General features: G+C 41.4%; 4 protein-coding genes and 1 long non-coding RNA gene across 11 annotated transcripts; 2 read left to right on the top strand and 3 right to left on the bottom strand.

The window, feature by feature from the left end:
• Positions 1-7: 7 nt before the first annotated feature.
• On the top strand, positions 8-8,428 carry LOC144212657 (uncharacterized). The gene is made up of 4 exons (XR_013329794.1): positions 8-65; positions 2,705-2,784; positions 7,188-7,281; positions 8,176-8,428. It is a non-coding gene; the product is annotated as an uncharacterized LOC144212657 (long non-coding RNA).
• On the bottom strand, positions 1,853-4,012 carry tpbgl (trophoblast glycoprotein like). The gene has a single exon (XM_077740709.1). It carries the CDS (start codon positions 4,004-4,006, stop codon positions 2,930-2,932), a length of 1,077 nt encoding a protein of 358 aa, XP_077596835.1. The 5' UTR covers positions 4,007-4,012; the 3' UTR covers positions 1,853-2,929.
• Positions 8,012-11,927, bottom strand: smyd4 (SET and MYND domain containing 4). 2 transcript variants are annotated; one of them, XM_077740704.1, is made up of 10 exons: positions 11,732-11,927; positions 11,351-11,501; positions 11,008-11,097; positions 10,186-10,942; positions 9,937-10,122; positions 9,715-9,878; positions 9,490-9,625; positions 8,929-9,045; positions 8,736-8,859; positions 8,012-8,620 (listed from the first exon to the last, which is right to left on the bottom strand). In XM_077740704.1, the coding sequence occupies exons 1-10, from the start codon at positions 11,863-11,865 to the stop codon at positions 8,497-8,499; spliced, it is 1,983 nt and encodes a 660-aa protein (XP_077596830.1). In that variant the 5' UTR covers positions 11,866-11,927; the 3' UTR covers positions 8,012-8,496. The 2 variants fall into 2 exon arrangements, with proteins under 2 accessions (XP_077596830.1, XP_077596831.1); XM_077740705.1 differs by having other exon boundaries at positions 10,189-10,942.
• On the top strand, positions 11,366-21,978 carry LOC144212656 (replication protein A 70 kDa DNA-binding subunit-like). 6 transcript variants are annotated; one of them, XR_013329792.1, is made up of 7 exons: positions 11,366-11,518; positions 12,564-12,611; positions 15,642-15,735; positions 15,810-15,878; positions 16,699-16,782; positions 17,706-17,792; positions 19,894-21,978. XR_013329792.1 is itself a non-coding variant. In XM_077740710.1 (7 exons), the coding sequence occupies exons 3-7, from the start codon at positions 15,701-15,703 to the stop codon at positions 19,955-19,957; spliced, it is 339 nt and encodes a 112-aa protein (XP_077596836.1). In that variant the 5' UTR covers positions 12,157-12,439; positions 12,564-12,611; positions 15,642-15,700; the 3' UTR covers positions 19,958-21,978. The 6 variants fall into 6 exon arrangements, 4 of the variants coding, with proteins under 4 accessions (XP_077596837.1, XP_077596838.1, XP_077596836.1 ...); XM_077740710.1 differs by lacking the exon at positions 11,366-11,518 and adding an exon at positions 12,157-12,439; XR_013329793.1 differs by lacking the exon at positions 16,699-16,782.
• rtn4rl1a (reticulon 4 receptor-like 1a) lies at positions 19,470-27,364 on the bottom strand. Its single transcript, XM_077740708.1, has 3 exons — positions 27,210-27,364; positions 22,922-23,376; positions 19,470-22,056 (listed from the first exon to the last, which is right to left on the bottom strand). Exons 1-3 carry the CDS (start codon positions 27,220-27,222, stop codon positions 21,214-21,216), a joined length of 1,311 nt encoding a protein of 436 aa, XP_077596834.1. The 5' UTR covers positions 27,223-27,364; the 3' UTR covers positions 19,470-21,213.

The following is a 27,364-nucleotide window of genomic DNA, read 5'->3' as shown; positions in this document are numbered from 1 at the left end:
TTTAAGTGTCGGACCGAATGTAATACCTTGGTAAAAAATAATTTTCACTAAAATGATCATGCTATGTAAGTATTTATTCTTTTGATGATAGGTTTCAAATATATTTGACGTGATTTTAGACAAACTGTGTAGCGTTATTGTTTATTTTTAAAAATATTTTATTTGCTTTTTTTGTAAACTACTGATGCAACGCTCAAATAGCACCCACTCCTACGCAATAGTAGAGGAAGATATCGCGATACTTTGTATTCTAATTCTACTAATAAAGCCCTTCTGTCTTGTAAAAGTCGAGAATGTTGCATTATGCACTGCTATTGAGAGACATAATGTTATTCCTCAAGTAAACTGCTGACCTTACAATACATTGTTCGTTGATTGACCTCAGGTCGACCTTTGGACGACCTCGTGGGGCCATGAATAAAAGCCGCGGCTTATCTTGGTTCTGCTTAATTTCATTTTTTTGTGTTGTAATTAAGAGCCCAGGTCAGCCAAGGTGCTTGATAAGACGTCAGCATTAGAAAAACAAAAGTTCTCCTTGTTGTTGTCTAATCGCTGATTTTGAATGCAAAATTCAATAGTGGAAAATGTAAAAAAAAAAAATGTCACACTTTATATAGATACCAAATGAAGGAATATTTTACTCAATATGATATTTTGTCCCTGTGGAACGATGGATGCAATGGCAGTTTTGGGGGTGACCTGGTGATGTTTATTTATTTATTTTCATATAAGCCTCCAATGAGCCTCTATTGTCTTATTAATTCTTTCCACAATTATCCCCTTTATCATCCCAGTAAAATAAGCCCTCATTTAATTTAATAGAGTCACCCAATGACACTTTCCAATACCCCCCATAATGTATAGAAATATACAAATTTGAATAAAATGTAATTAAATTTTAATTTAATTAATCAAAGGTCATAGGTCAGGTGTCCAACACGGTAGGGTTAGGGTTAGGCGTTAGGGTTAGGCTAATTAGCGAGCGGTTCACAAACTGGATCAATTTGAAACACATTTACTGCCTAATTAGATCAAACTTTTTAAGATTCATATAGATTTCCCCAAGTATCGATTAAATTTCAACGCAACAAAATTATGTACTTTTGCCCTTTTGTTGTCCTAACATATATTCATTACATATATACATCACTTAGACATCATAAAGTATTAAAAATATTAAAGCTTCCCTATGTCGCACAGGCTTGCAAAATTGAATCACAATAAAATATAGTAGAAATATTCGGAGAGTTTAAAAACAAACCATCGTTTGAAAAGATATTAAAGATGCCATTTTTAAAAAAATGCACTTTTTTTTTGTCAAGTTGCCACTTCCTACTAGCATTGAAGTCACCTTTGCGGGAGCAACCGCTGTTCTTTCATTACAGTGTGAAATGCGCAACTGATTTATAATGTGTGTGTGTGTGTGTGTGTGTGTGTGTGTGTAGGTGTGTGTGTGTAGGTGTGTGTGTGTGTGTGTGTCCTTCGCCCCAGAATGGAGGTCATGCTATCATCATCATGAGAAACAAGTCAGCAGAATTAATAAATCCATTGATTGTGCGTGTGTGCACACACAAACATTTAAGCCTTATGATAAGATGCTGAGTGGCTAATGCTAACACACACAATCAGGTCCATTAATGAACTCAAAAGATAAGAACGATGACCATGATGAAGATGTGAATAGAATTATTGAGGATGAAAACAAGAGTGATAATGATGAAGAGGAAAAAATATTGTCTTTCTTTTCTTTTTCATTATATTTGAATTTAATATCAGACAGTTATGTACAAAAATGCTTTATTGACATTTTTCCAAAACATATTTACAAGCGTATTTAATATACATTGGTTGTCATTGGCGGTAATAGACGTCCAATCCAAATGGATTGAATACATATCGACGTCAATGGAACAACAAACAATAAAATGTGTATGCGAGAAAAAGTCTTTATATTTGAATTTGCATTTCCCCCCTAAAATGTCACATATACAACATGTGCAAAATATAGCTATATTTCTAGGAATGAAGCTCCTCCTCTTTCATCAACATAGTTCATTGACAAGGCAATACATTTCAATATCAGCACAAAAGCTGGATTTTTTTTGTCTAACAGAATGAGTTTTAAAAATGTATGAATACAATATGAAGGATATGCTGTACAGTATATGTGCAGAGCAGATAAAATACAGATTTGGACCTTTATATAAACTATTTTTAGTGGTCACAAACTACATATTTAAGGCTATGAATTTGTATTTTTGTGGCCATGCACCAATAATATTTTGGGTGCACTTTGAATGGCTTTATATTGGTGCATTGTGACCAAAATGTACGTTAGGATAGATTATATGCAGTATACCCATAGCATGGCCATATATTATTATATTGTGGCCACAAAATATAAATTTGGAAGAACAAATGAGTTTTTGTGGTCTCATACGGCACATTTAGGAGTCATAAACAAGTATTTAGATGCTACAATGACTTTTTGTGGCCACAAATGAAAAAGTTTGTGGTGGGATTCCCCTTTTGGCTCAAATATTGTGAAGTGGAGCACCTAAAATCCTGCAAAACTAGAAATACGTATCTATTTGATGTATATTAGTATTTTCAATCAGCTGACTTTGTTGCGGGCAAGCCTGGGATCGATTGCTGCTATGATGGAAATATGAATGGTTGTCTTTTTCTCTGTGTTGGCGACCAGTCTAGGGTGTAGACTGCCATTTGCCAGAGGTCAGCTGGGATTCACACCACCAACCTGTGCAACTCTTAGGCGGATGCAAGGTAGGGAAGATGAATGATAGTATTTTCTATGCACACTCTACACAAATTGCTACGGTCCCAAAAATGTAGCCTTGCACCAATTGATAGTACGGCAGTATAGTAGAAGTAAGTTTGGAGTTTTTAGAGTTTTTGGCGTTTCCGGCGCTCAGACAGCCACGTTGGCAAGCCGCGGGTCCGAATCCTGCTCGTAGCGGTAGTGGTAGACCTCCATCTGGTCTCGGCAGGCCTCGCGGATATTGTTGAGCCAACGCTTGATGCCGCCTCGGTTGAGGTAGATCACCATGAGGAAGACTAACCCGATGAGAGCCAGCACGATGCCTAGGAAGACGTAGGACACAGCCTCCAGGTTCTCATTTAGGCAGTCCACGTCCTCGGGGCGTAGGCCCTCCAGGGCCAGCCCGCGGCGCGACTCTGGCTCAGCGCAGAGGAGGAGCGTGGCGTCGGCGCATTGGGAACCGTTCTTCAGCCACCAGTAGAAGGCTTCCAGCTCGCACGTGCAGCGGAAGGGGTTGAGCGCCAGGTAGACGCGAGTGCGCCGATGGCGCTCCAAGACGCTGACGTTCTCCCGCCCGAGGTTCCGGATGGAGTTGTTGACCAGAACCAACTGATGCAGCTGCTGGAAGGCGTCCAGCCGGGCCAGCGGGACACCGCGAAGACCGTTCCCCGTCAGCTCCAATCGGTGGAGGTTATGCAGGTCGCCGACGGCTAGCGCGGCCGAGAGCTCCGCCGCCGCCGCCGCTTCGGGCGCCAGCGTCTCGTTGAGGCACAGCGTGCGGAGCTCCCGCAGGCCTCGGAAGGCGCCATCCGACATTCGCTCCACGCGGTTGTGGCTCAGGTCGAGCAGGCGCAGGTGTGGCAAACCTGCAAAGGCGTCTGCCTCGATCACGCGGATGGAGTTGGCAGACAGCGACAGGGTGAAAGCCGCCGGCAACTCGCCGCCGTCTTCCGTCGTGAATGCGCCGCCTGGCAGCGTTGTTATGTCCCTGTCGCGGAGGATCAGGGTGGACGTCCACGCCGGCAGGTGTGGTGGGAGCCCCGAGCCGCCGTCACCCAGGCAGCTCACCGTAGCGGAGTCCCGCGTGCACGCGCAAGTTTGCGGGCACGCCTCGTCCGCGCGGCCACTCGCCAGGAGCGCTGCCCAGCCGCACCACCACCAGCAACGCCAGCGCACGGTCACGAGCACGCACAGCCGCCGCGGCTCCGTGCAGGCGCGCGTCCGCATGGTGGATCTCGTGTGAGCGCCGGCGCGGCGAGCGGTGGCACTTATCGTCTCCCTCGTGTGCACGTGTCTGCGCGTGCGTGTGAGGCCAACCACAATTGGCAGGGTTGCTAAAAGTTGCTGAATTGCTGACGATGACGTCATCGTCTATCCGAGGCGTGAGCTCCATTCTTTTACCTTACCTGACCAGTGTCTGCCATTTGACAGCAATAGACACTGTGGTTTTTTTTCAGCTACATCCGGTTGAATATTCTAAATCAGGGATGTTAAACAAGTTAGACACAAAAGAGCAACGTTTTTAAACTCTTGAGAATTAAAGAAACACACAAAGTGGAGATCATTGGAAGGAGCATAGAAAAATCCAATTATATATATATATATATATATATATATATATATATATATATATATATATATATATATATATATATATATATATATATATATATATATATATATATATATATATATATATATATATATATATATATATATATATATATATATATATATATATATATATATATATATACAACTTTTTTTTTAAATCCTGCAGCATAAAAAAATGCTGGGTAATGTTATCAAGCTTCAACACCCTTGACACATTGGACGTCTATAGTTGTGAATGGCAGTCGATGAGCTATGCATGTGACTTTCTCAGATGGCACATTTATCTTTATGCACATCATGTTTACTTTTGTCTTCTTTTCTCAGCAAAAAAAAAAAAAACCCGAGTGATTCTGGGCAAACAAAACCACATCTGGTTTTCTCAACATTTCCAATCATTTTTAAAATCTTCTCATTTACGTATAATCTCAGGCTCAAATTCCCTGCTGACAAGAGAGGAAAAAACTGGCACTTGATTTACTTTATACCTGCACTGGCAACCCAAAGATTTTGTCTTTGGGTGAGTGTGTGTATATATATATATAGAACAAATACACATTTACATTACAGTTATCTGCACATTGCACTTGAGTCAAAGCAGTATTTTCCACGATTGCCATTGTGTTGATCCACAAGGTGTCGTGGTGTAAGATAAGGTCGCGTGTCTGGGAGCTAGCGATAAGCCTCATAACCCAGCAGCGTGCTCCGCAAACAGCAGTCCAGACACTTCAGAACTGCCTCACCTGATTTAATAGTGGAGCACCTGACCTGGTCACGGTTGGCCGCAACCTGACTCTTTTTCCAACCAAAGACAGTCAGCTAATAACCACAACCATAGCCCTGATATGTGCACTTCACTTGGTAATGGTTACCTTCTGATAAGCCTACCATGCTGAAGATGACAGTGTCATTTGTGGTGGTGGTTTCCATTCGACTTATCAATTTCAAAGAAAGCCATGAAAGACATGACGTGCGCGTCAAATAATTTAAAATATGCCCTGTGAGATGTTAATTATTGGGTAGCACTGAGGATGAAAATTAAGTTATTTTTAGCTCTACATTAAAAAAGGCGACGCTAATAAATTCCATCATCGTATCTTTCTCCTCCTACTCCATCTTCGAAAACGTTCCATTGCTAATGGCGGGGTATTTTCAGCAACGTGAAGGATGCTTCGACGTCATACTTCATCACACTTAAAGAATTGGCGCTGGGTGTTCAAGGACATTCTCATCGCAGCTGATGGTGAAATATTTAAACATCACTGGCATATTCTACGACAGTATTTGTAGTATTTGAGAGACATTTTGAACATTTTTTGTCCTGTTGATGAATTTGAACTTTTCTCGCCAGGGCGTGGAAGGTATCTCTGTTGCTAAACGGGGTTTCATGCTCTCTACTAATCATTCAGCGCTTGTAAATAAAACAAAGTGTTTTCTTGCTCCTGCCCAGTCGACGTGGAAGGAAAAATCCCCACTTAATCTGCACTTTGGAACTCGATCTGGTTCCAAAAGCGCTCGGCTGCCGTCTCCGGTCTCGCGCTGACTGGGCCACGTTGTCACTGATACGATTCCTGGCGCCGCTGCGCTGTTTTACCATATGAGCCTGTGACTGTGACGAGTTTTAATGGTATTTTGGTACTGACCATTCAGTTAATTACTTCTCTTTAAAAAAAAAAATATTGTAAAAAAAATGATTGGATGGCCACCAATTACAGGTTAAACACTATTGTATTTTAACATAAACAGTTATTTCCACATGCATTGCTCCACCGTTTGCATTCATATCCCCGTTGCCTCAATGTTTTGAGCATCATTGACTATGTCAACAGCATTTCCCATTGCATGATGCTAAAAGGCAAAAAAAAAAATTCTCCTCTCATGAACATTAACAGAATATTTGTTGTTGTTGATTTTTTAAAGAAGGTAGTCATAATGCTAAGATAATCCATAATGGCCGAATTTGGCCCCTTTGCCCCAATGACTTATTGATGTGGGATGGACAGGCGACACCGACTCCAACAGATCTATTTCGAATCCCCGCGAACACGCCCCCCCCCCCCCCCCCCCCCGACTCCCCCGGCCTGCGTCTTCCTTTCCTCCATCCTCCTTCCCCCGGGAGGCAGTGACAGGTCGACCGTTCATGCCTTATTCATAAGGACCAAGAAGAAGAAGCTGCGGGCGTACAGGCGCGATAAATGGGATTTGAATGGAAATGAGACCCTTCATTTTTCAGGACCAATATCCATCAGAAAAATGAATACAAAAGCAAAAGACTGGGTCGGCATGGTGGTGGACAAGTGGTTTGCATGTCCGCCTCACAGTTCAGTCCCTGGTATGCTCCAACCTTCATGTGTGCCCCGGTTTAGCGTGGGTTTTCTTCGGGTACTCAGGTGCCTCTCAAGTTTTGTCCCAAAGAAACTTTTTTTTTTGTGGAGAAAGGGGATGTTTTCTTAAAAAATTATATTGTTATTGTGCATCAGTAAAATTAGGACATTTTTACCATTAAAAAACATAACAAAAACAGATGAAAAAAACGGAAACATTTTTCATCATCCATACCACTCATCCTCACAAGAGTCATGGGGGGTGCTGGGGCCTACATGCATCAGGCGGGGGACTCCCTGAATTGGTCGCCAGCCAATTGCAGGACACAAGAAAAAAAGATTGTCCTCACAATTCACCAGCCAACTGCTGATGCTGCTTATTTCTCCACAAACAATCCAATCCCCTTGGGTGATTTTCCATCTCCCTCTGTTTTATGAACTACCATTTTTGCTTACTGTTTTTTTTCTCCTAGGCGCCAATATCCCGGCTGCCTGGTGCGGAGACAGCAATAAGTGCAAATAGAGCAGAGTGTGTCAAAATGAAAAAAAGATTTGCTGAGTCACAAGGTGAGTCCTCATCGGCTGACCGCTTGCCATCACGTGTGGCTGCGCTGAGGGTGATGATAACCTGGTATGTCAGTCCTACCATAGGAAAGAGTGTCACTTTTTTGCTAGATATGCTAACCTATAGGTTTCCAAACTGTGGCCTGCAGCGCATGATGAAAATATCATTGCATTTGACATAATACATCATAACAAAAATTTCCCTAATATGGGATGAAATAAAATTCTAATATAATCTAGTCTTAACACGATATATATATATATATATATATATATATATATATATATATATATATATATATATATATATATATATATATATATATATATATATATATATATATATATATATATATATATATATATATATATATATATATATATATATATATATATATATATATATATATATATATATATATATATATATATATATATATATATATATATTATATATATATTATATATATATATATATATATATATATATATATATATATATATATATATATATATATATATATATATATATATATATATATATATATATATATATATATATATATATATATATATATATATATATATATATATATATATATATATATATATATATATATATATATATATATATATATATATATATATATATATATATATATATATATATATATATATATATATATATATATATATATTTATATATAATAATAGGGAATTTATCAAAATGAGATATTTGCAAAAACATTCTTTATTTGGGACAACATGAAAACAATCAGTGCATCAATTTAGGTTGCATGAGGCATTCACAGCTCAAACATTAAGCCCACAATAATATAACATAATAAGCATTCATTTTAATCGGTCCTGAAAATTAAGATTCTAATTTTTCCCCAGTGATAGTGAAATGTTTCCTGGAAAGCCTAATGTGAGAAAAATGACAGCAAAAAAGAGGAAGGCGACCTATCCTCCGAGACTTCCTCAGTCGTCCCGCTCCGGGGGCGTGAAATTACATGCGGCTTCCTGAGGGCGATGGCCGCCACCTGAAGGTTACCAGACCGCCATGCCGTAGCGTCATCTATCTACCGGCAAATTGAAATGACGTCATGACACAAAAAGCCAATGCCGGTAGGGTGCAAAAAAAAAAAAACTTTTTGCTTGAAGGTTTTAATATTAACAAAAAATAGAAAAGCTTGTATTTGGGTCAAATGATGGGGCTTAGTTCCGTAAACACTCCTCCATGGCCTCCAGTTCTTGCACCTGAGGGCAGAGGGCACCGCAGTGCAGGCTCAGAAGGCGTCGGGCTTCGGGGATGACGCCAAGCGCCGATGCTTTGCAACCGCTGTGTGAAAAGGACAACACAAAAAAAGAGCAGTTAGTACACATCATTTTTCAAATAGTTTGCCTATAAATATCTGTATATAAACTATTCCAATTAGAGAATTAGTTTGGCTTACGCGTTGAAGTGCAGCTGCGCAAGTTTGGCGAGTTGTCTCGCCATTTCCACACTTTCCTTGCCAAAGCTCACTGCCACAGCGGCTCCACTACGCTCCAGATGCACCGCTGCACGCGACCAATCACCTACAGCAAAGAAAAAATATTCCAGTGGCACAAACTTGGAAAAGTTGGGGCGTCTTGATTTTAGCGCACCATGGCTGGCATGCGTCCTCGCCATAATGTCTTCGGCACGACCTCGCAAGGCGTGCGTCGGGGCAAGCATCACACCCGCTCTGTGTCCGATTCTTTCTAGTCGGGCGATGGCCTCGTCTGCAAAGGAAGAAAAAACACCCTTAAAGTCAATATTAAGAAATAAGCAAAAACAAATTTCAATTATATTACCAGTTGTCTTGATTATTTTCCCTCATTTCGACATCAAGTTAGTGGTTAGTCTAAAATGTTGCAGTAAAAATGTTTTTCATATTCATTAATTTTCTGTAATACTTATCCTTACACACTAACTACTTTCTTATGATGATATAGTTGATGATTTAATGTCACAAAAGGCCAGGAAAGTAAAATTTTGCATCCAATCAATCATAATTCAATTATGTTGTCATATTTTTTTAAATTTCTATGGAGTCAAAATTAGCATTTTTTATAAGCATGCATTTGATATGCATAAATAATATACCATTCCTGTGTTTGGGGTACATTTGAGGTATATTTGTATGGGAGAGCTGTCTGCCCAGGGTAGCAAAATTAGCCACTCACAAGTCTTATCGCTTTCCAGGAGTTCAACTGCCACATCCAAGTCTCGCTCGATCATCCACAGATGATTGGTCAGCTCATGGCGGCTGAACGTGCGACCGCACAGACGGCAACACCAACCCCCTCCGCTGGAAGACAACTTCACATGACACACAAGCGAAAATAGTCGTAAATAGTTGGCTCTAAACGAGTGAACATGAATAAACCCCAACATCAGAAAACTCTTACCAAGGGAGAATCTTGGCACGTGGCACACAGCAGTCCGGACGCTTGGTCGTCCCGCCCCTCCCGCAATGGCTCCTCCCGACAGGCTTCACACTTGCACGAGAAAAAGTACTGTTCCTGCAGGAGTCGCCGCCGCTCCACGACACCCATTCGGCTGGCGTGAGGACCTGAGTGAAAACAAGTTGACGTCTGATGGCGCCTAAGTCGGAAAAGGAAACATCTCACCATAACAATGTAGGACTTCGTGCCCGGGGTGGACGGTCTGGGTGGCTCGGACGGTAACGACGCCGTTATCGCCGAATGTTAAGCTGGTGTTGGGTCGACACGAGTGGTTGATGAGACTCAACGTCGGGAAGAGAGCGCTTGCGATCCGTTTTTCTTGACAGGACACCACGTTGGAGTCAAAAAATCCTGCCACACAAAACATCTGTTAGCCGGCGACTAAAATGTTTGGTGTTGTGATTGAATGGTCACCACCTTGATCCTCTAACGTGATGACGGCTTGTGCGTTGCACCGCAGTTGCAGCAAGTGCCTGAAGGCGGCGCCACCTAGCCGCCGCCAGTTGAACGCCTCGCTATTATTCGTTATTTGCTGGAGTTCCAGGCAAAGCGTGGCTACAGTGACGGCACACAGGAAGCGCATGCTAGCGCTGTGTCGGTCCAGATGGTGTAGGAGGCTGTAGATGCCCGCATACGCAGCGTCCAGTTGTGCGCCGTCGCTTCCTGACGGAATCTTCTCGACGCCAGCTTTGAGCGCCACCCTCAGCGCTAACTGCGACATGACACCCACTGCCGACAGCTCCGCCCCTAACGGGCACTCCCGGCGGTGGTGCTCCTCCCAGGCGCGGTCCCTACAGCGAGCGCCACAGTAGCGCTCATACGAGCAGCCGCCACATGGGACTGGTCGCCAGGTGGGGTTCAGGCAGGCGTGGCAGCGCAGACGTTCTGACCCGAATGCGTCGTCGCCCGGAATGACGACCGAGCTGTACGGGCGGTCGCTCAGAATCACTTCTCCGGCCTCTATCGTCTCCGAAGCCTCTACATGGCGACCTTTCTCCGGGCTGGAGCCAACGGTCGCTTTGGGGGACATGTCCAAGCGCTCCTCCGGGTCGTTGCGAGGGTCCGACGGAGAGAAACGTGCCAGACACTCGGCCCGACGCTTCTCCAGCTTATGCACAAGAGCCGCCGGGTAGCCATTTCTTTCAGCTTCTGATAGGTCATCAAGAGCATCCTGTGGATGAAGTCCTGGAATTAGCTAGCCAGTCATACACGGTTTAAGCTTTCTATTGGTCTGACCTGGTAGCGCTGCAGGTGAAAAAGTGCCGCAGAACGGTTGGCGTAGCACAGCGGCAGCTGGTCCGAACTTTTGGGGGATAAACATACACCCTGTGATTGGTGGGAGACAAATATGACACATGAAATTGGGAGTGATGTTTTTTTTCCTCTGCATTATGTACGGAAGTGTTGTTTTTTTTAATGAGACAATTTTGTTCCCTAGATCATGTGTCAAAGTGGCGGCCCGGGAACCAACCCGAGTCTGACACCCTTGCCCCAAGATAAAAGTGGGTACCCTGTTTTCCTGTCATGTGTGACTGCATTTCAAAATAAAATGGACATAAAAAACAACAACAACAACAACCTGTGAGTAGTGTAATGCTGCTTCCATGTACTTCTTGCATTTGAAGCTGGCGTTGCCTCGTTCCCTGCAAGCCGCAGCCTCCAAGGCGTCCTTCCGCGTGTAATGATGTCGTCCTGCAGAGATGCTGCGTAAGCATTCCACGTCATCCTGCCTGGAAACATACATAAGGTAAGGACTAAGGTATTCATTTTTTATACCTCATTCACTGCCATTGACAAGGATGCACGTCCAATTCGATCTGGCTGATCGCTGCCAAACTTTTTTATTTCAAATTAGTCTTTTGCAGTAAAAGCCAGCCGATGACTTAAAAACATCAGATCCTAATTTTAAAAGCATCATTTAAATGGACAAAGTTAACATAAGAATCCAAGAAACACTCACGTTGTCAAATTCATGGCACTTTCAAAGACATCTTCTAATTCAAGCAGGGACTTGAAACGCTTCCTGGTTGCAGGTTCGAGTGCGGTCCATTTCTGACCAACGTAATCTTGCCACGCGAGACAAGGAAGGTCCATTTAGTGAACTAAAAATGTGTTTACATATACGAATGGAAGCAAGCAGCCAACATACTAGCTCGTTATTTAGTGACTCTATTTCTGCCTTCAAAACAAAATTCACATGAAATGTTGTTTGGGGTCTTATGTAATCAGGTGGTTTATGTGTTTCGTTTTAATATTAGACTATTCATTATTGAGATATTACTACTATGTGTATTGTTAGGAGATTTCTAATAACTATGTTATTTTTTTATGCTTTTATTTTGATTGCAAAATTCATCCTATAAACGGACATGACGTTTCCCTGTCACTTCAAAATATAGGACGCTGCGGTATTTGGTTGATTTGATCATTTTGTGATTTTAAATGTTAAAATTGTTTTAAAGAGAATACAAATATGAGTTATGCCAGTGATCTTAGATCTTAGTGGTACTTCCTTTTTTGTGTGTTTTTTGGCGACTTTTATATGTTTTGAAAGCGTGATTACTGCATAAACGCACTTTAAACTTATCACTCCCGAAAGTTTTTGAGCATTTTTAGAACTCTTTTATACTAAGATATGACTGCCAGATTAGCGCAAGGGGCAATCGAGGTAAAAACTAAATTGTACATTATTTGAACATTATCACAGATTGTTAGTGTAATCCCTCTACACAAAATGTGGTCTTTTGTGGCAAAAAAACCCACTTTAACTTTAACATCACTATTTCTTCCAGTCCCTGTTCAATGATGTTCCAGTCAGAAATCCAGTGTTGCAGGTTATGGTGAGTCAGTCTTATTTAGTCATAATTATTTCAGTTTTATATTATATACAGATATCTGATGCCTGAATCTCATGATATGATGATGTGATACAATATGATATGATTAGACAGTTGTTACTCAATCTGAACAGTAGACGGCGCCATTTATCCTTTTAAGAAAGACTGGCTTCCCTTTTTCTGCTCTGCATTTTTTATACGTTAACCCGTTTCATGATGCATTTTTAAACCTTCAAATGTGTGTCTTAAAACCCATATGCAATAATGAAACTGCTATACTATTCTATGGTATGCAATGCTAAACTATGCTATTCTGTCATACTATGCTAAGGGTTTCTAACCGTCCCTTGAAAAATGTAATCGTCCCATATTGAGTTTTTATGCTGTGTGAAAATTTGTGTCCAATATGAAGTAAAAAAATAGAAATGTGCTTTTTAAAAATATGCAGACAAATGTTTATGTGATATACATTAATAACTCTGCCCCTTGGACTGAACGCTTCACTTATAATAGATAATAGGTCAGGTGTAATAATAACACATGATATGGAATTGTGGGTTTTATTGCATCTCCATGTTTTTGGTGGTCTTTCATTTGGGGAATGCTGGTAAAAAATCACGTGCATGCACGTAGGTGTTGCAGCTCTTGAGCGCACTGATGAAGATTGACTCAACCAAGACGAGGCGTCGCGTTAAGTCGTTGAAAAGCAGCAAAATGAATGCGATTAATAATCTTGATCATGACTATGCTTGGCGGGCCGGGACAGATTAACAAAAGAAGTAAACATAGGAAAAGGCCAGGCCACATTTTCCTATGTTTTCTGTATAGTATTCAAATTTCATAAAATGCTGCATTACTGCTTTCCTGTCAATACTTAATATAATCAACAGGATCATTGGTTCTTTATCAATAAGCTAAATTACATTGTAATGCAGTGCTTAGTTGTCAATATTTTAACCTGATAAAAGTATTTCATTGCCTTGAAAGAGAAGGTATTTGTTTGTATGTTGTACTTGGCACATTGTAATGCAATTATTTTTGCTTATTTTTGGGTCAACCCTCCTCATTCATTCAGCCAATGTCTCAAACAAAAAAGGTTTTTGTGTTTTTTTGAAAAGTTTGACCATGTTGCAATTTCAGTTATGTAACTCATTTTTCAATATGGCCGTCAACCCATGCCAAGCCTCGAGGTGTTGCGTCGACTGAGTCATTGGCGACTGGTCGCTGTCCAGCAAGGGGCGAGGTGAACTCGCAGCAGGCGGGAAGATAAATACCTCTTACAACAGGACGTCCTGCCAAGAGATGAGAAAGAAAACTTTTTGAGAAAATTGACACCCAGCCATGCGACAAACAGCCAAGATTTTATGATAACTTACAAGGTTGACAGTCGCTGTAGTCTTAATTTGATCGGCTGATGATGCCAGAAATTCGTAGCAAAGGAAAAGCAGCCTGCTTGAATTTATCACAGAAGATTTGCAGATATGAGCGTCTACTTGTACTGTGGAAGGTGACCTGAATATTCAGTTTTGTTTATAGATCTAAAAAAATGTTTATTTTACCTTTTTTTAATTGATTTTTATATTTTACAAAATCCTTTTTGAACTAAAAACACGGAAAATGGATTGAAAAATTACAATTATTGATTTAAAAGGGGGAAATTCAGGGAATTTGATACATCTATACTCTTTATTTTAATTTGATCCTAAAACAGTCAGTCGGCACTCATGATTTACTTTCCCTGGCCACACAAAATGATGCGGTGGGCCAGATTTGGCTCGCGGGCCACCACTTTGACACCTGTGTTGTAGGTAGAATCCCAAGAGAATATTCTAATTTGTAAACAGAGTCGTAATAACTGACACCTGGAAAAATGTCAACCAAAAACTCAACCAGAACTTCAGTGAGTGAGTTGATTCATTTTTTCTAGCATCCATTTGACTTAATTCCTCTCAACGATGACTCAGTGTTATGTTTCTGTACCTTCGTGTTGGTTCTTTGAAACTTTGTCTGCCGTTTTTTCCCCCCCAAAACTTTAAAAAGACATTTGAATGGTTGATGGCACTACCCTGGGAATTACGCAGTCGCACAGCTGTGGCTCGCAAAGCGCCCGATGTGAGCGGTCGGGATGCTCATTAGTTGGAAAGCAGCTCTGCCTTAGGAGCCTTTTGAAAATGATTTTCAACTCTTTGTGCAATGCCTATGCATCCAAGTAGGCCATGTTCAGTCTGATACTAACCATCATAATACATACTCTATGAATGCTATACATATACATTGGCTGGCGGTACAAAAAAAGTAAAAAGCGCTTCATTCGGCATAAAAATGGTGTCAAAGTAATGTCAATTTTTCCAGTTGTTGTTCTAGTACTTTTCCACCTGAATGACAAATGGGATGTTCCAATCTTGCAAACTGGATTTAGCAAAAGGGAGGCCCCTCCCTCATCCGTTTGATTTCATTGTTGTGGCGGCCAGAATTTTTCCAAGAAATTCAGTTGTTTTTAACGGAAAACTAGTTAAAAAAAATGTCTTCGGAATGTGGGAGGAAACCGGAGTACCTGGAGAAAACCCACGCGCTAAAAACTGCCTGCCCTTCCACAGAACACTGTTACATAAATTATTTAGCATTTCAATAGATAAGCCTCTGTGTGAATTTAATACATTAATTTTGAATTCTCTTTGAAAGGATTGTATCATTTAATTAGCATGTAGAAACTGGTGATCATTTTGTACTTTGAGTATTTAGAAGAACAAAGCTCGAGTAGATTTTTGAATTGTTTTTTTATCATAGCAGGGTAAAATTTGCTAAGAAGATATAGGTTGCCACACATCTAGGCTTAAAAAATAGTAAAGGAAACATCTCATGTCATATGCACATATGTATGAAAGTGGGTGGATTACATGTGTCACACTGAAATATTGCAATGACATAACCACACAGTGAAAATGCATCATTTCCAGACATGTGCTTCTTACATCTTTTCTCACTGGGAAAAAACATGGGTGGCTTTTTTCAAACTGCGCTTTTACCTTCTAGTTGGACAATCCGAGTACGAGTGACCCACAACATGGAGATCCACAATTGGAGTAACTTCAATGGGGAAGGCAAAGTCTTCAGCTTTGACAAGAGTGTGAGTAAGAATGAGACGAGCACGCGCCGGGTCACGCGGCTACCTCAATGTCGTGTGGCTTGCAATGTGTGTAGGGAGAAATCAGGATCACTGCCTACAACTGCCAAGTGGACACATTTTTCTCCCTGGTGGAGCCTAACGAGGTCAGTGCATCACTTTTCACTTATTTAAATCCTCGCAGTCCACGGGGATAGACGTCCAATTTAAACAAAGGAGGATGTCGTATCATTACCTATCCTTTTAAAGCCAAAACACTAAATACATGATGGCAAGTTAAAATTAATTAAACTCTGACTAGTTCCTCAAAACGAATATATTTTCCCATAAATTTCTACCACATTTGTATGATAAATGAGTTTGTTCTACAGTGTAGTCAACCTTTCGCCCAAAGTCAGCTGGGATAGGCTCCGGCACCCTGCGACCCTGACAAGGATAAGCAGTGTGGAAAATGAATGATCATATGTTTATAGACTGGAGTAAATTAGTCTTTTTGTAAGCTGAATCACGTTTGACGACTACATGGCCTAATTCGTTGAATAATATGTACTAAAACGTAACACATTTGAATTATTTAATATAGCTAACCTAACTTTTGATAATATTCTGCTTATCCTCACAAGGCTTGTTTTTGAGATGTGAAAAGACACACAGTAGCCAGAGGATATCCACACAAGCAAGGGGAGAACATGTTTGAAGCCACTGGGATTGAACCCTCGATCTGAGAACTGCGAGACACGTGTTGACAACAACTCGTGCTGAATACATAGCCAACATAATAACCTGCGTTAGTCGGATCAGAACTGAGCGGACTGGATAGGTTTTGGGTGTTACAGTGCACATATTTAACTTAAGGGCTTCCATTGAAGAAGCTGGATGTCCAATGCGTTTTGACTGGGAAGGGCGGATAAACATTGGGTTCATCAACTCAAAAAATTGTTGTCAATTCATTTGCTTCTGGCTTAGGTCTCAGGGAGCTCTATTGTGGACTGCTTGGTCCATACTTATGGTGAACCCTGAAATCCCAGAAGCATTCGCACTCACATCCTGGTGAGTGCCATATTTTCCCCTAAAAGCCCAGGCAACTTCTTGTTCCATTGTTTAGGATTGTCGATTTCCACATCTGTGTGCTTTTTCCTTCTCAGGAGAGAGCACATTTTTTACACGCGTGAGTATCTTTGGAAGCAGATGGGACGGAGAAATGCAAAGCTTATTAGTCGGCGTGTGGTGCTGCGTTGAGAAATTGTGATTCATTTTGTCATTAGAGACAAATGGGAGGGAATCCGAGCACTTTTGTTAGTGGTAGTTTCACGTAATCATTTCCATTTTTTAGCGTAGTTTAGCATCTTCCAAATAAGAGACTTGTCTTTTACAATTTTTTTTACAACTCTTGTGTTTCTCCGGGCTTCCTTTGCTCTCTTAACCACCCGTGTGCGTGTACATTATCAACCCTTGTCAATCTATTTAAACCCCGTGTGTTTGTTCGTGTGTTTCCCCATGTCTTCCATGTCAGGTTCAATTTTGATGATGAAAATATACCAATTAGGTATACGTAAAACACAAAAATTCTATTTTTTAAATGTAATTTTAAAATATTTTTGTTAAAAATGGGATATAATACATACATTATTATCTGTGTATGTGTGTATAATCTTAATTTGAATGTTTGGATGAAACAAGTCAGCAAACATGATTTATCCTGGCAAACTGCACAAAGTGACCGGTCAGATCTGGTCCACAGGCCTCCCCACTTTGACAGTTGTGCTCTAGTTTCACCGTTAGTGACAGTGCTGAATCCTTTCTGACTAGGAGGGGAAGCTGGAAAGTGTAAAATATTCATATGGCCAACATAACGGCGTCTCCATCTCAACGATGTGCCCCATGACAAACACGAGTTTGACACGTGTGCTCTTTCTTGCCCCTTTTTGGTAGTGTTTGATTCTAATTATTATGATGTGTGCTTTGCTGGCCAGGATGAGGAGGCATTCAACTAGGTTTTCCGGAAAGTCCACTTCAGTACGCATGTCTTTAGGAACAGAATCAAGCTGGAGACATTCAATGTAAGCGCAATCACACATGCATACACACATTTGCAATGTGCCATTCTGTGAAGCCGCATGTATTTGTGGAACCACCTTACTTAAGCATTCATTTGGTCTTTTTTAGTTTTTGAATTCATATTTCATGCTCACAAGAATAGCCCTTCTTTGGAAACATTTGAGTAAAATGAATACTTAAAGTGATGGAGCATTGTCCTTCAAAACTCTTAAAAAAAATTGAAATGACACTTTTAAAATGGTAAATTTGATTAAAAAAAGGTCACTTTTCTAACATGTAATGTTATTGTGAAAGCACATGTAATTTTGTATTATTCTAAATGTAAAACCTGTTTTGGTTTGTGCATTCTCTTCCATTTCTGCCTGGACTTCTGTTTCATAATCTAATGTTGCCAAAGCTCTTATTGTCTGAGTGTGACTCACTTTGTGTGTTCATGTGGGCAGTTTTACGCGTTTCATCATTTCGGCTTGGCTCATATGATGCCTTTTTTTTTTTTAAACAAAAGAAAAAATTATTTGAACGAGATTGTTGTTTTCACAGCTTTCGTTGTTCTTTTCTAACAAGTGACTCATGGTGGATTGGCACGGATGCCATTTGTGATGGCAGGAATGCACTGTGACTTAAAAGAGTTGGAAAATGCTGGTTTATTTTTGAACACAGCTTGGAAACATGTATATAGCCTATAAAAAGAGAAGCTGCTTCTTCCTCTGTTGTTGGAATAATCAAGTTCCCAGAACGGAAATGGAACCATTTCAAAATATCAAGTTCAAATCAAGTCTCCCAAGCCAAGAGTTACTCAATCTGTCTTTATTTAGCTTTGTAACGTTGTATAACAGTGTGACGCGCATCTATATTTTGGACGACATTGTGAAGCCGTAAATAAGTCCACAATTGCTAAAAGTGGCCCGACAATTTCTGTTATTGTTATTGACAACATTGGCAAGTGATTGACATCATAAAGTGAGGGGTTTGATTGTCAGACACTAAAGGTGTCACGGAGGTTGACAGATAGAGGTGGGAGGAGGAGACTGTTTCCATGGTAACCAGTTAAGGCATGACAGATTGGAGGGAAGCCTTCTGTAGCTTTAAATCAGCTGACATGAGGCTTCAAATTAATAACCACGCTACTTGTTTGTCATTGAGAAGTACCTACTTTCCCCCCAACTTCTTACTTTGCCACCGCCAACACATCGGCACACTTTCAATCTCGTCTTTGATGGGCAAGAAGGAAGTCGACAGCCTTTAATTGAAAGCCTTGACGAGAACGTGGCCGCCGCCGCCTCGTGAGGGATGCTCTAATTTCTAAATCTTATTCGCGGAGTCCAAAAAAAAGTGTTCATCTAATCAAGGGTGAATGCAATTTAAGTTGTGTCAGAAATTTGTGGGAGGTCTGGTGGGAGTGAGTGGGTTCAAATCCAGGTCATGTCCATCTGTGTGGAGTTTGTATGTCCTCCCCGGGCCTGCATGGGTTTCCTCTGGGTACTCCGGTTTCCTCCCACATACCAAAAATATGCATTGAAGGCTTATTGGACACTTTAAATTGCCCCTAGGTGTGGTTGTGAGTGTGCATGGCTGGGAATCTCCTTCTGCCCTGCGATTGGCTGGCCATCGATAGCTGGGATAGGCTCCAGCACCCCCGCGACCCTAATGAGTATAAGGCAGTTCAGAAAATAAAATAAGAAAATTGAAATGTCTTACCATTAATCATTAGTGAAGGCAAAGCCATCCTAAATTATCTTTGCATTCCAAATATGGGCATGTTGGCATTGGGTGGGCACAATCTAACGGCCCTCTTAAATCCATTCTTCTAGTGGACACAGTATGCTAACTTTGTTAATGCTAACACTTCTTTTGACCTCCTGCTCAGCTCACTTTTAATACACCCTGACAACACGACGTGCGTGTTAAAAGTCTGCTGCATATTTGATGGGAAAAGAGAAAGTAGGACACTTTAAAATGGCCAAATACTTTTCTTTTTTTTTTTTTTACCTCCTTCTTCTCTTCTTGGTTTATTATCATTGTGCCTCAGGTTGCATTTATTAGTGGGTATGTTGCACAAATACAAGACAGTTGTTTTTTTGAGGACACCTTCTGTTTATTTAGGAACAAGCATGGAGGTGAAAACGAAATGGGTGAAGGAGGAAAATCAGACGGCACACCTGGATAAAAGAGATGAAAATAGATGCGGAGATGAGTTGTGAAGGATGAAAAGATGATGGAATAGATGGCTTGACGGGAGGGAGGAGGAGATGAGAAAGGACAAGGTCAGCAGAAGGCCAGAATGGAAAAGACATGATGGGAAGATGAAAAGCAAGATGACAAGATAGCGAGCACTAGAGGTCAAACTGGACAAGATTGGACATGGCAGGAGTAGTACAGATCTGACGGTAAAGGACATGGAGAAGATGGAAAAAAAAGTGGCAGGGGATGATGATGATGATGAAAAACTGGAGGAGATAAAGTTGAAGGAAAGATAGGATTAGAATGGAGTAAATCTACAGAGGAGAAATTGAAAATGGAGCAGCATGTTGATGATCCAAGTAAACATATTTCACATTTCAATGAGAATCTTCCTGACAGGACGACACAAGATTGGACAAGAGGCACCACATGCCTCCAATGTGGCCGTAAAGATCCACACAAACTGTTTGTGTCAGGGTTAGGATCGAGGCCTTGTGTCAAAAACAAAGACCAGGCTTAAGACATTGACCTGAAACATGGCTCTAAGACCGCATCCATGGCTAAGTAGTCCATTAACAATGGAAACCACATCTTCCATCATTTTGAAAATGGAGGCTTTTGTCTCCAAACTTGAGGACAGAAAGGCCATTAGTAGGCACTCTCCTTGCGTGGGTGGCATCTGTTCAGTCACATTGCCTTGGGGTTTTGCATTGGCTCTTCGGCATATGGATACAATGTAATGCCATTGTGGATTTTTACACATTAATTATAATGCCACAATCCGGGCAAAGATCCATAACTCTTGAAATTGTATACAAAAAAACACTTTATGTAATGTGGCGAGGGGATTACTCAATGGAAACTGAGTAGATAGGAAAATTGGATGAAAACTCGCTTGGGTTGTGGCTCAGTCCAATCTATTGAATTCAGTAAAGCACCCCCTGAGATAATAGTGTGACTTTAAGTCTATTGTCATCAAGAAAGAACCCTGGAAAGGTTGAATGTAATAGGAAATTGCTCTTTCATTGAATTGAAGACCACCTGCTAGCCTGTCTACATCTAAAATGTATTAGGTGTTAGCTTTCACCATTCAAACTTTGTGGACTTGGATGATTGAAAATCTCCACAGATAGCAAAAAATGTACCTTTCCCTGACCTGAAAGAATTTCACAATGATCTGATAAAATATTGCACATACTCATCCCCTCAAAGATTTTTTGACACTGGATTTGTGAGTCCCCTCTAAACTGTCCAGTTAAAAGTGACCATGTCCTGGGTCAGTGCAGTTATCAGAGACGTGAGCAGAAGTAAGCAGGAAAGGGTCCCTCGATGGGGTTTGCTCGCCATGTTAAATGCTTTCTGAACACCAATCGGGGGCCCTGCTGAAGTTCTGGGGACACACTTGTTCTTCCTTCTCACGGTGGTCGACTTGTCTTGTTTACCTTCAACGTCTCCTTTGTGCTTACGCCCACGCCTGGTGCAGTTCCCCCGAGCCCCTTTGGGGGGTCGCGGCGGGGCCGTATGTGGCGGGGGGTTGTGCTGGTCGCCGTGGGGCAGGTACGGCCGCTGGTGCCGATCATGGTGGCTCCGGTGACGATTCAGGTGGTTCAACGATTCGCCCACCATCTCGACTTCCCCCTTGGGACAAATGGGTAGCTGGTCTTTTCTTAGCGTCTTCAGGTCTTTCCCCACCATCTCCAGAGGTGAAAGGCACTCTAATGAAGAAGTAGAGCCCCGGAAACTCCGTAGCCAGTCCCAAAGGGGGAGCGCCCTGCAGTCGCAGACCCAAGGGTTGCCGTTGAGGCGTAGGTACTCGAGGGCCGGCAGGAGAGCCAGGCTCCCCGCCGTCAACTCCGTCAGGGAGTTGTTAAACAAGTAGAGCGTGGTAAGGTGCCTCAGATCGTGGAAAGCCAGTTTGTCAACCCACTGGATGCGGTTCTGATGCAGGAGTAGACGGTCCAAGGCGCCCAGGCCCCGAAAGGTGTTCTGGTGGAGGCTCCACAGGCGGTTGCCATGGAGGAACAGATGGCTTAGGTTCAGTAGGTCAATGAAGAGGTCGTCCTCTAGGAATTCCAACTGGTTGTCCTATGGGAGAGACCATGGTTTTCGCTTGCTTTATTTACTCTCCTTTCTCTTTCGGGCAATACAGTGAACAATAAGGCTGTTTGTTTATTCAAATCAGTTTAGAATAGGACAGTTGTCTTTTTTTTCTCGTCAAGGGCTTGGCCTCTATCTCCAGCAAATAGAGATTACTGTATCCCATAAAAATATTGAGATCTATGGCAGGATTTATTGCAGATAATCCTTCCAATCCAGGATACAGATGGATTATTGGTTTTAACTTCTGTTTTTTTCTGAGCATGCAACTACAAGGGAGAATTAAAAAAAAAAACGCTCTACTTGTTTAACAATTCCATTCAAGGTAAAAAAAAAAAGCTACTTATTTTACTTTCAGGGGAAAATATTTTGAGGTGATAATTTATGATTGAAATCGTGATCAGATGTCAGGCTTTTTAACTAAACAAATGGCTGAATGTTAAAACCAACCACATGTATACATGTACATCTATGTGTATGTATGTATATGTATATTTATGTACATGTGTATACATACATACATGTATATAAATATACATGTATACATATATATATATAAATATACATACTTACATACATTTATAGAAATATATACATGCATACATGTATATAAATATACATACATACATACATTTATATAATTATACATACATATACATACATATACATAAATATACATGCATACATATTTCCAAATATACATACACATAGATGTACATGTATACATATGGTTGGTCTTAACATTCAGCCATTTTTTCTGTCTGCAATGTTTTTATTTTTTTTTTAAGATGATTTTAACTTATTGAATCATTAGAGATAACAACGGATCAAAATTAGTGGCACTTTTGCTTACCTGGAGATAGAGATATTGGAGGTTGTGGAGGTCGTTGAAAATGCCAGGCGGCAGTCCCAGCAAACCACAGCGATACAGGTGCAAGGCGCGCAGGTTGCCCAGACCCCGGAAGGTGTCCACAGCCACTGCCTTTAGGTGGCGGTTGTCGCCTAGGTCCAGCTCCTCCAGCAGCCGGAAACCGCGGAAGGTAGACGGTTGGATGTAGGAGATATTGTTGGAGTAGAGCCACAGCGTGGCGGCGGATGGCGGGAAGTGGCCGTGCAGGAGCCTGGCAATCTTGTTGTTCTGGAGGAAGATGCGCTGACCGTGCGGCGGGATGTCCTCGGGCACCGTCTGGAAGTTATGGGCCTGGCAGGAGACGGTGCTGGGTGACGTGTAGCAGACGCAGTGGAGAGGGCACGACAGCGAAGCGTCCAGGCCGCACAGAACAAGCAGCAGCTCCACGCCACCGTAACCTGAATGGGAGGCGGTCATGTGAGTCCACATTTCATTGTTTTCAATCAGAATGACCTTTGTTATCATAGGCATTGTCGTGTTGTGCTTTGGACCGCCGCCAAAATTGCTTAGAAATTGAAATACAGTCAAATCAGATGTGAAGACTATTCGGATTTGGTCCGGATTAGACCCCTAAAATATTTTTGGACTGGCGTGACTACAAACCGGCAAACTCTAGTGCAGAGCAAAAACCCGTTCCAAGACTTTGCCGGAGAGAGAGGTGGTTTTGGTTTGATTCCACGCCAACTATGAGGCGTTTCAATACATGTAGGAAAGTGACCGCGTCGTGATCCCAGCCACTTCTGAAATCACATACCTTTTTACATTTAAAGCATATGTAGCCAAATGCATTATGGGAATGTTTATGGCACTCCAACACACACCGGCACATTTGTGCATGCACACAAGTGCTTTTGCTTGAAGTGTCTGATGGCATGAAAGCAAAGTGGACGGTTCTGTGCACGTCCTATTTAAAGTAGCATACTTTCAGCCTGCGGGCCCTCGTGTGCCGCTTTGAAGTCGACGCCATTAAATACACAAACATTTAGAAAACACTAAATGCTAACATGCGGAAAAGCAAAACGACAACCTACTATAGACCACATTTGACGGTTTCGCATACGATTTGGCGTGATCCATTTTCGTATGTTTGTTTCTGCCTGGCAACAGATGACGCTTGAACAAGCAGAGCAAAGCTGAAAATGCTCCCAGGACTCCATCAATAATTGATGGCCGGCACACTAAGTTCTTTTTCTCTCTTCGTACTTGATGTCTCGCTTCAGTTGCACCAGCCCAACAACCCAAAGCCGTATTTTCAAATGTTTTATTTTTTCAAATTGAAAAAAAAAAAATGCAAGCTTACTCTTCCTGTTATTGGCTGGTGTTCAGAATCAGGACGTCATGTTGACTTTTGGCGTACCCTCACGACAACAAAGTGATCTTGGACACACAAACACAAGGCCATGCAAGCATTTGCATACAAGCCAACAGCTGTAAAAAAAAAGCGTGTGAATGTGTGTGCCAAGTGGCTGCTTTTTGAGTGACAGCCAAAGTAATTGGGTCTCTTCTGAAGCGTTGGACTAATCTCCACAAAATGTCAACAAAAGGCATCCTTCTGGCCAAAGACACCGATTATGTATGCAATGAATTTATGGATGTACATTACGACAGATGTATTTTCCTTGTAAAAGAGTTTTACTCTGATCCGAAAATGTTGCTGGTTGAATTTGATAAATGATTGCTTCAAAAAAATCTCCCATCTGCCAAGATGGCACTGATGTAGATGATAAATGGATAGACTAGGAGAGAAATTTGAAATGTGGTCTTAGAAACAAATGTGGTAAGCACGTCCGGCTCACTGTTCTGTGATCGAGGGTTCAATCCCCAGTCAGTTCTGACCTTTTTGTGTAGAATTTTTTGCATGTTCTCCCTGTGCATGCCTGGTTGAACACTCTAAATGGCCCCTAGGTACGAGTGTGAATGGCTGTGATTGGCTGGGATAGGTTAAAGCACCCCCTGCGACCCTTTGGAAGAAAAGTGGGATGAATGAATAAAACATTGTGTGCATACAAGTTTGAGAAGCATCATGCTAAAAACAAACCCTTTCCCTGCCTTTTAACTTGAGAATAATTCGCAAAATTCCCCCACTGCCATTTTTTTGCTAATTTTCATCACATTTTGAAGTTTGTTTCATCCTATGATGAGGACGCTTCCCCAGAGGATGCAACTCTAGCGCCAGGTGCGCCGATTCCCCCCGGCGTTGTCAGGCAACACGCCAGCCATCAGTCCGCCGACTGTCGCTAAGCTAACACGTGGCAGGCTTCTGTTTATGTTTCTGAAATTTTCAGATAGTAGACGAGTCAAACCATGGTAAATATTTGCTTGAAAAGGCTCATAATTCTTGAAATAAGCTTGGTGACTGCGCCACATGCTGCTTCACCCACTGCGGGCGGGTGTCATGTGGATGTTGTGCACCATCCATAAACATGCATAAATTTACATAAGGTTGCACACGCGATGGGCGGCCAAGCGGATGAGTGGTTAGCACGTCCGCCTCGCAGCTCTGGGGACCTGGGTTCAAATCCACTCCACCTGTGTGGAGTTTGTATGTTCTCCCCGGGGCTGAGTGGGTTTTCTCCGGGTACTCCGTCTTCCTCCCACAGTCCAAAATGGTAGGCTGATTGGACACTCTAAATTGCCTTGCCCTTAGGTATGAGTGTGAGTGTGAATGGTTGTTTGTCTCCTTGTGCCCTGCGATTGGTCGGAGTCAGCTGGGATAGGCTCCAGCACCCCCTTAGTGAGGATAAATCGGTTCAGAAAATGAGATGAGATGCACACGTGATATGGAACTTTATACCAAACTGCAGTCACCATGGCAACATGCAGACATATTTTTCATAGCCTCCTCCACTGTATTGATTTTGGCATCCCCGGCCGTCTTCTATCGGAAAATTCTACATTGTTATTTTTCTTCTTAATTTGCTTATGCAAATGACGCCCATCAACTTTTATCGAATCAATTGTCTTGCTCGTGGTCCATTGGAAATTCAAATTGGAAATCATTTTTCAAATATTTTTGAGTAGGGCTGCCAACATTCGTTTATTCGGGACTATTTTGGTATTCTAATTGTCATTTTTGACTCAAACAAAAACTCAGATAAAATGTTCCCTTAGTTTTTGCGCGCAACATCAAGATGTCCATTTGTATTGTTGACATCAGTAATTGTCTGTGTTGACCAAGTTCATGTAAAGGTCACTCACACGAACTAAAAATAGAAACATGGTGAGTGTAGAGTGCGCGGAAAGTGCCAGCTAAGCATCTTTTCTAATTGAAGCGGAGGCTAAAGATGCCAACCAAGATGAAAATACTTGTGAGCGCAACGCAGGAAAGCTAAAGCGAAGGCGTGTCAGTAGACGCCGCGTGATGCGTCGACGGCCCTAAGAAGATTAATGTCAACCCGTTTCTAGGACGACTGCCATTGACTGCCAAGCCCACCCAAAACCTCCATCAACCGGGACGCTTCGCTTTGACGACAAAGGCATTCAAAATTATTAACAGTCTCAACCTGGCGCACATATCATAGCCCGTAATGACATAAGATGGCGGCAAACACTTTCCGATAAGTTTATAATAGTGTGTTACGCATAGTATTGATAATACACGAAATGACCATCAATGCTGTACAATATATACTTTTGTGGATTTCGCTTCCAACCCAAGATGGCTATGCATACCACCGTAACCTACAATTATTGTTCTGCTGTAAATTTTAATGTTTATCACTAATCGACGTCCAATCAATGTTTATCTTTATTCATCCCGTATTGGTGAAATTTCGTTGTCACAGTAGCAAGAAGGTGAGAATGCAGAAATAGGAAAAAATAGATAGGTAATAAGTAAGTTAAAGAAATAAATACATGAATAAATATGAAAATAAATAAGTGTGTTGCTAATATATATAAGCATACATATATAAGTACATACATACATACATACACATACATATATATAAGCACATATACATACATACACATAGATGTACATACGTACATGCACATAGATGTACATACGTACATACACATAAATATATATGAGCACATATATACATACATGCACATAGATGTACATGCATGCATATGTATTTAATTTTAAAATGCAAAAGCTGTTCTTTGAGTTATTATAATGATCATCTGAAATCTGAGAATATACAGTTTTATGTTTTTTTTAAATAGACACAATAGGTCACACGCACATATGCACACAAAACAGTAGATGCGTTGTTTTGGGACTCACCGCGCACAAACATTCTAGAAGGTTGTTCGTCTCACGAGCAGCATTCTTATTCTCATTGGCTGGTACGTGAAAGCGAAAAATGTTACAAAGTGTTGGAGTTGACTTTGTTATCCAGCTCGTCTACGTCTTCATCCTCTTGTGGACTCTTACTTCAT

This window comes from Stigmatopora nigra, chromosome 19 (assembly GCF_051989575.1).
Source record: "Stigmatopora nigra isolate UIUO_SnigA chromosome 19, RoL_Snig_1.1, whole genome shotgun sequence".
NCBI lineage: Eukaryota > Metazoa > Chordata > Actinopteri > Syngnathiformes > Syngnathidae > Stigmatopora > Stigmatopora nigra.
The sequence above is the reverse complement of the archived record's forward strand: the minus strand, read 5'-3'. Positions and strand labels throughout refer to the sequence as shown.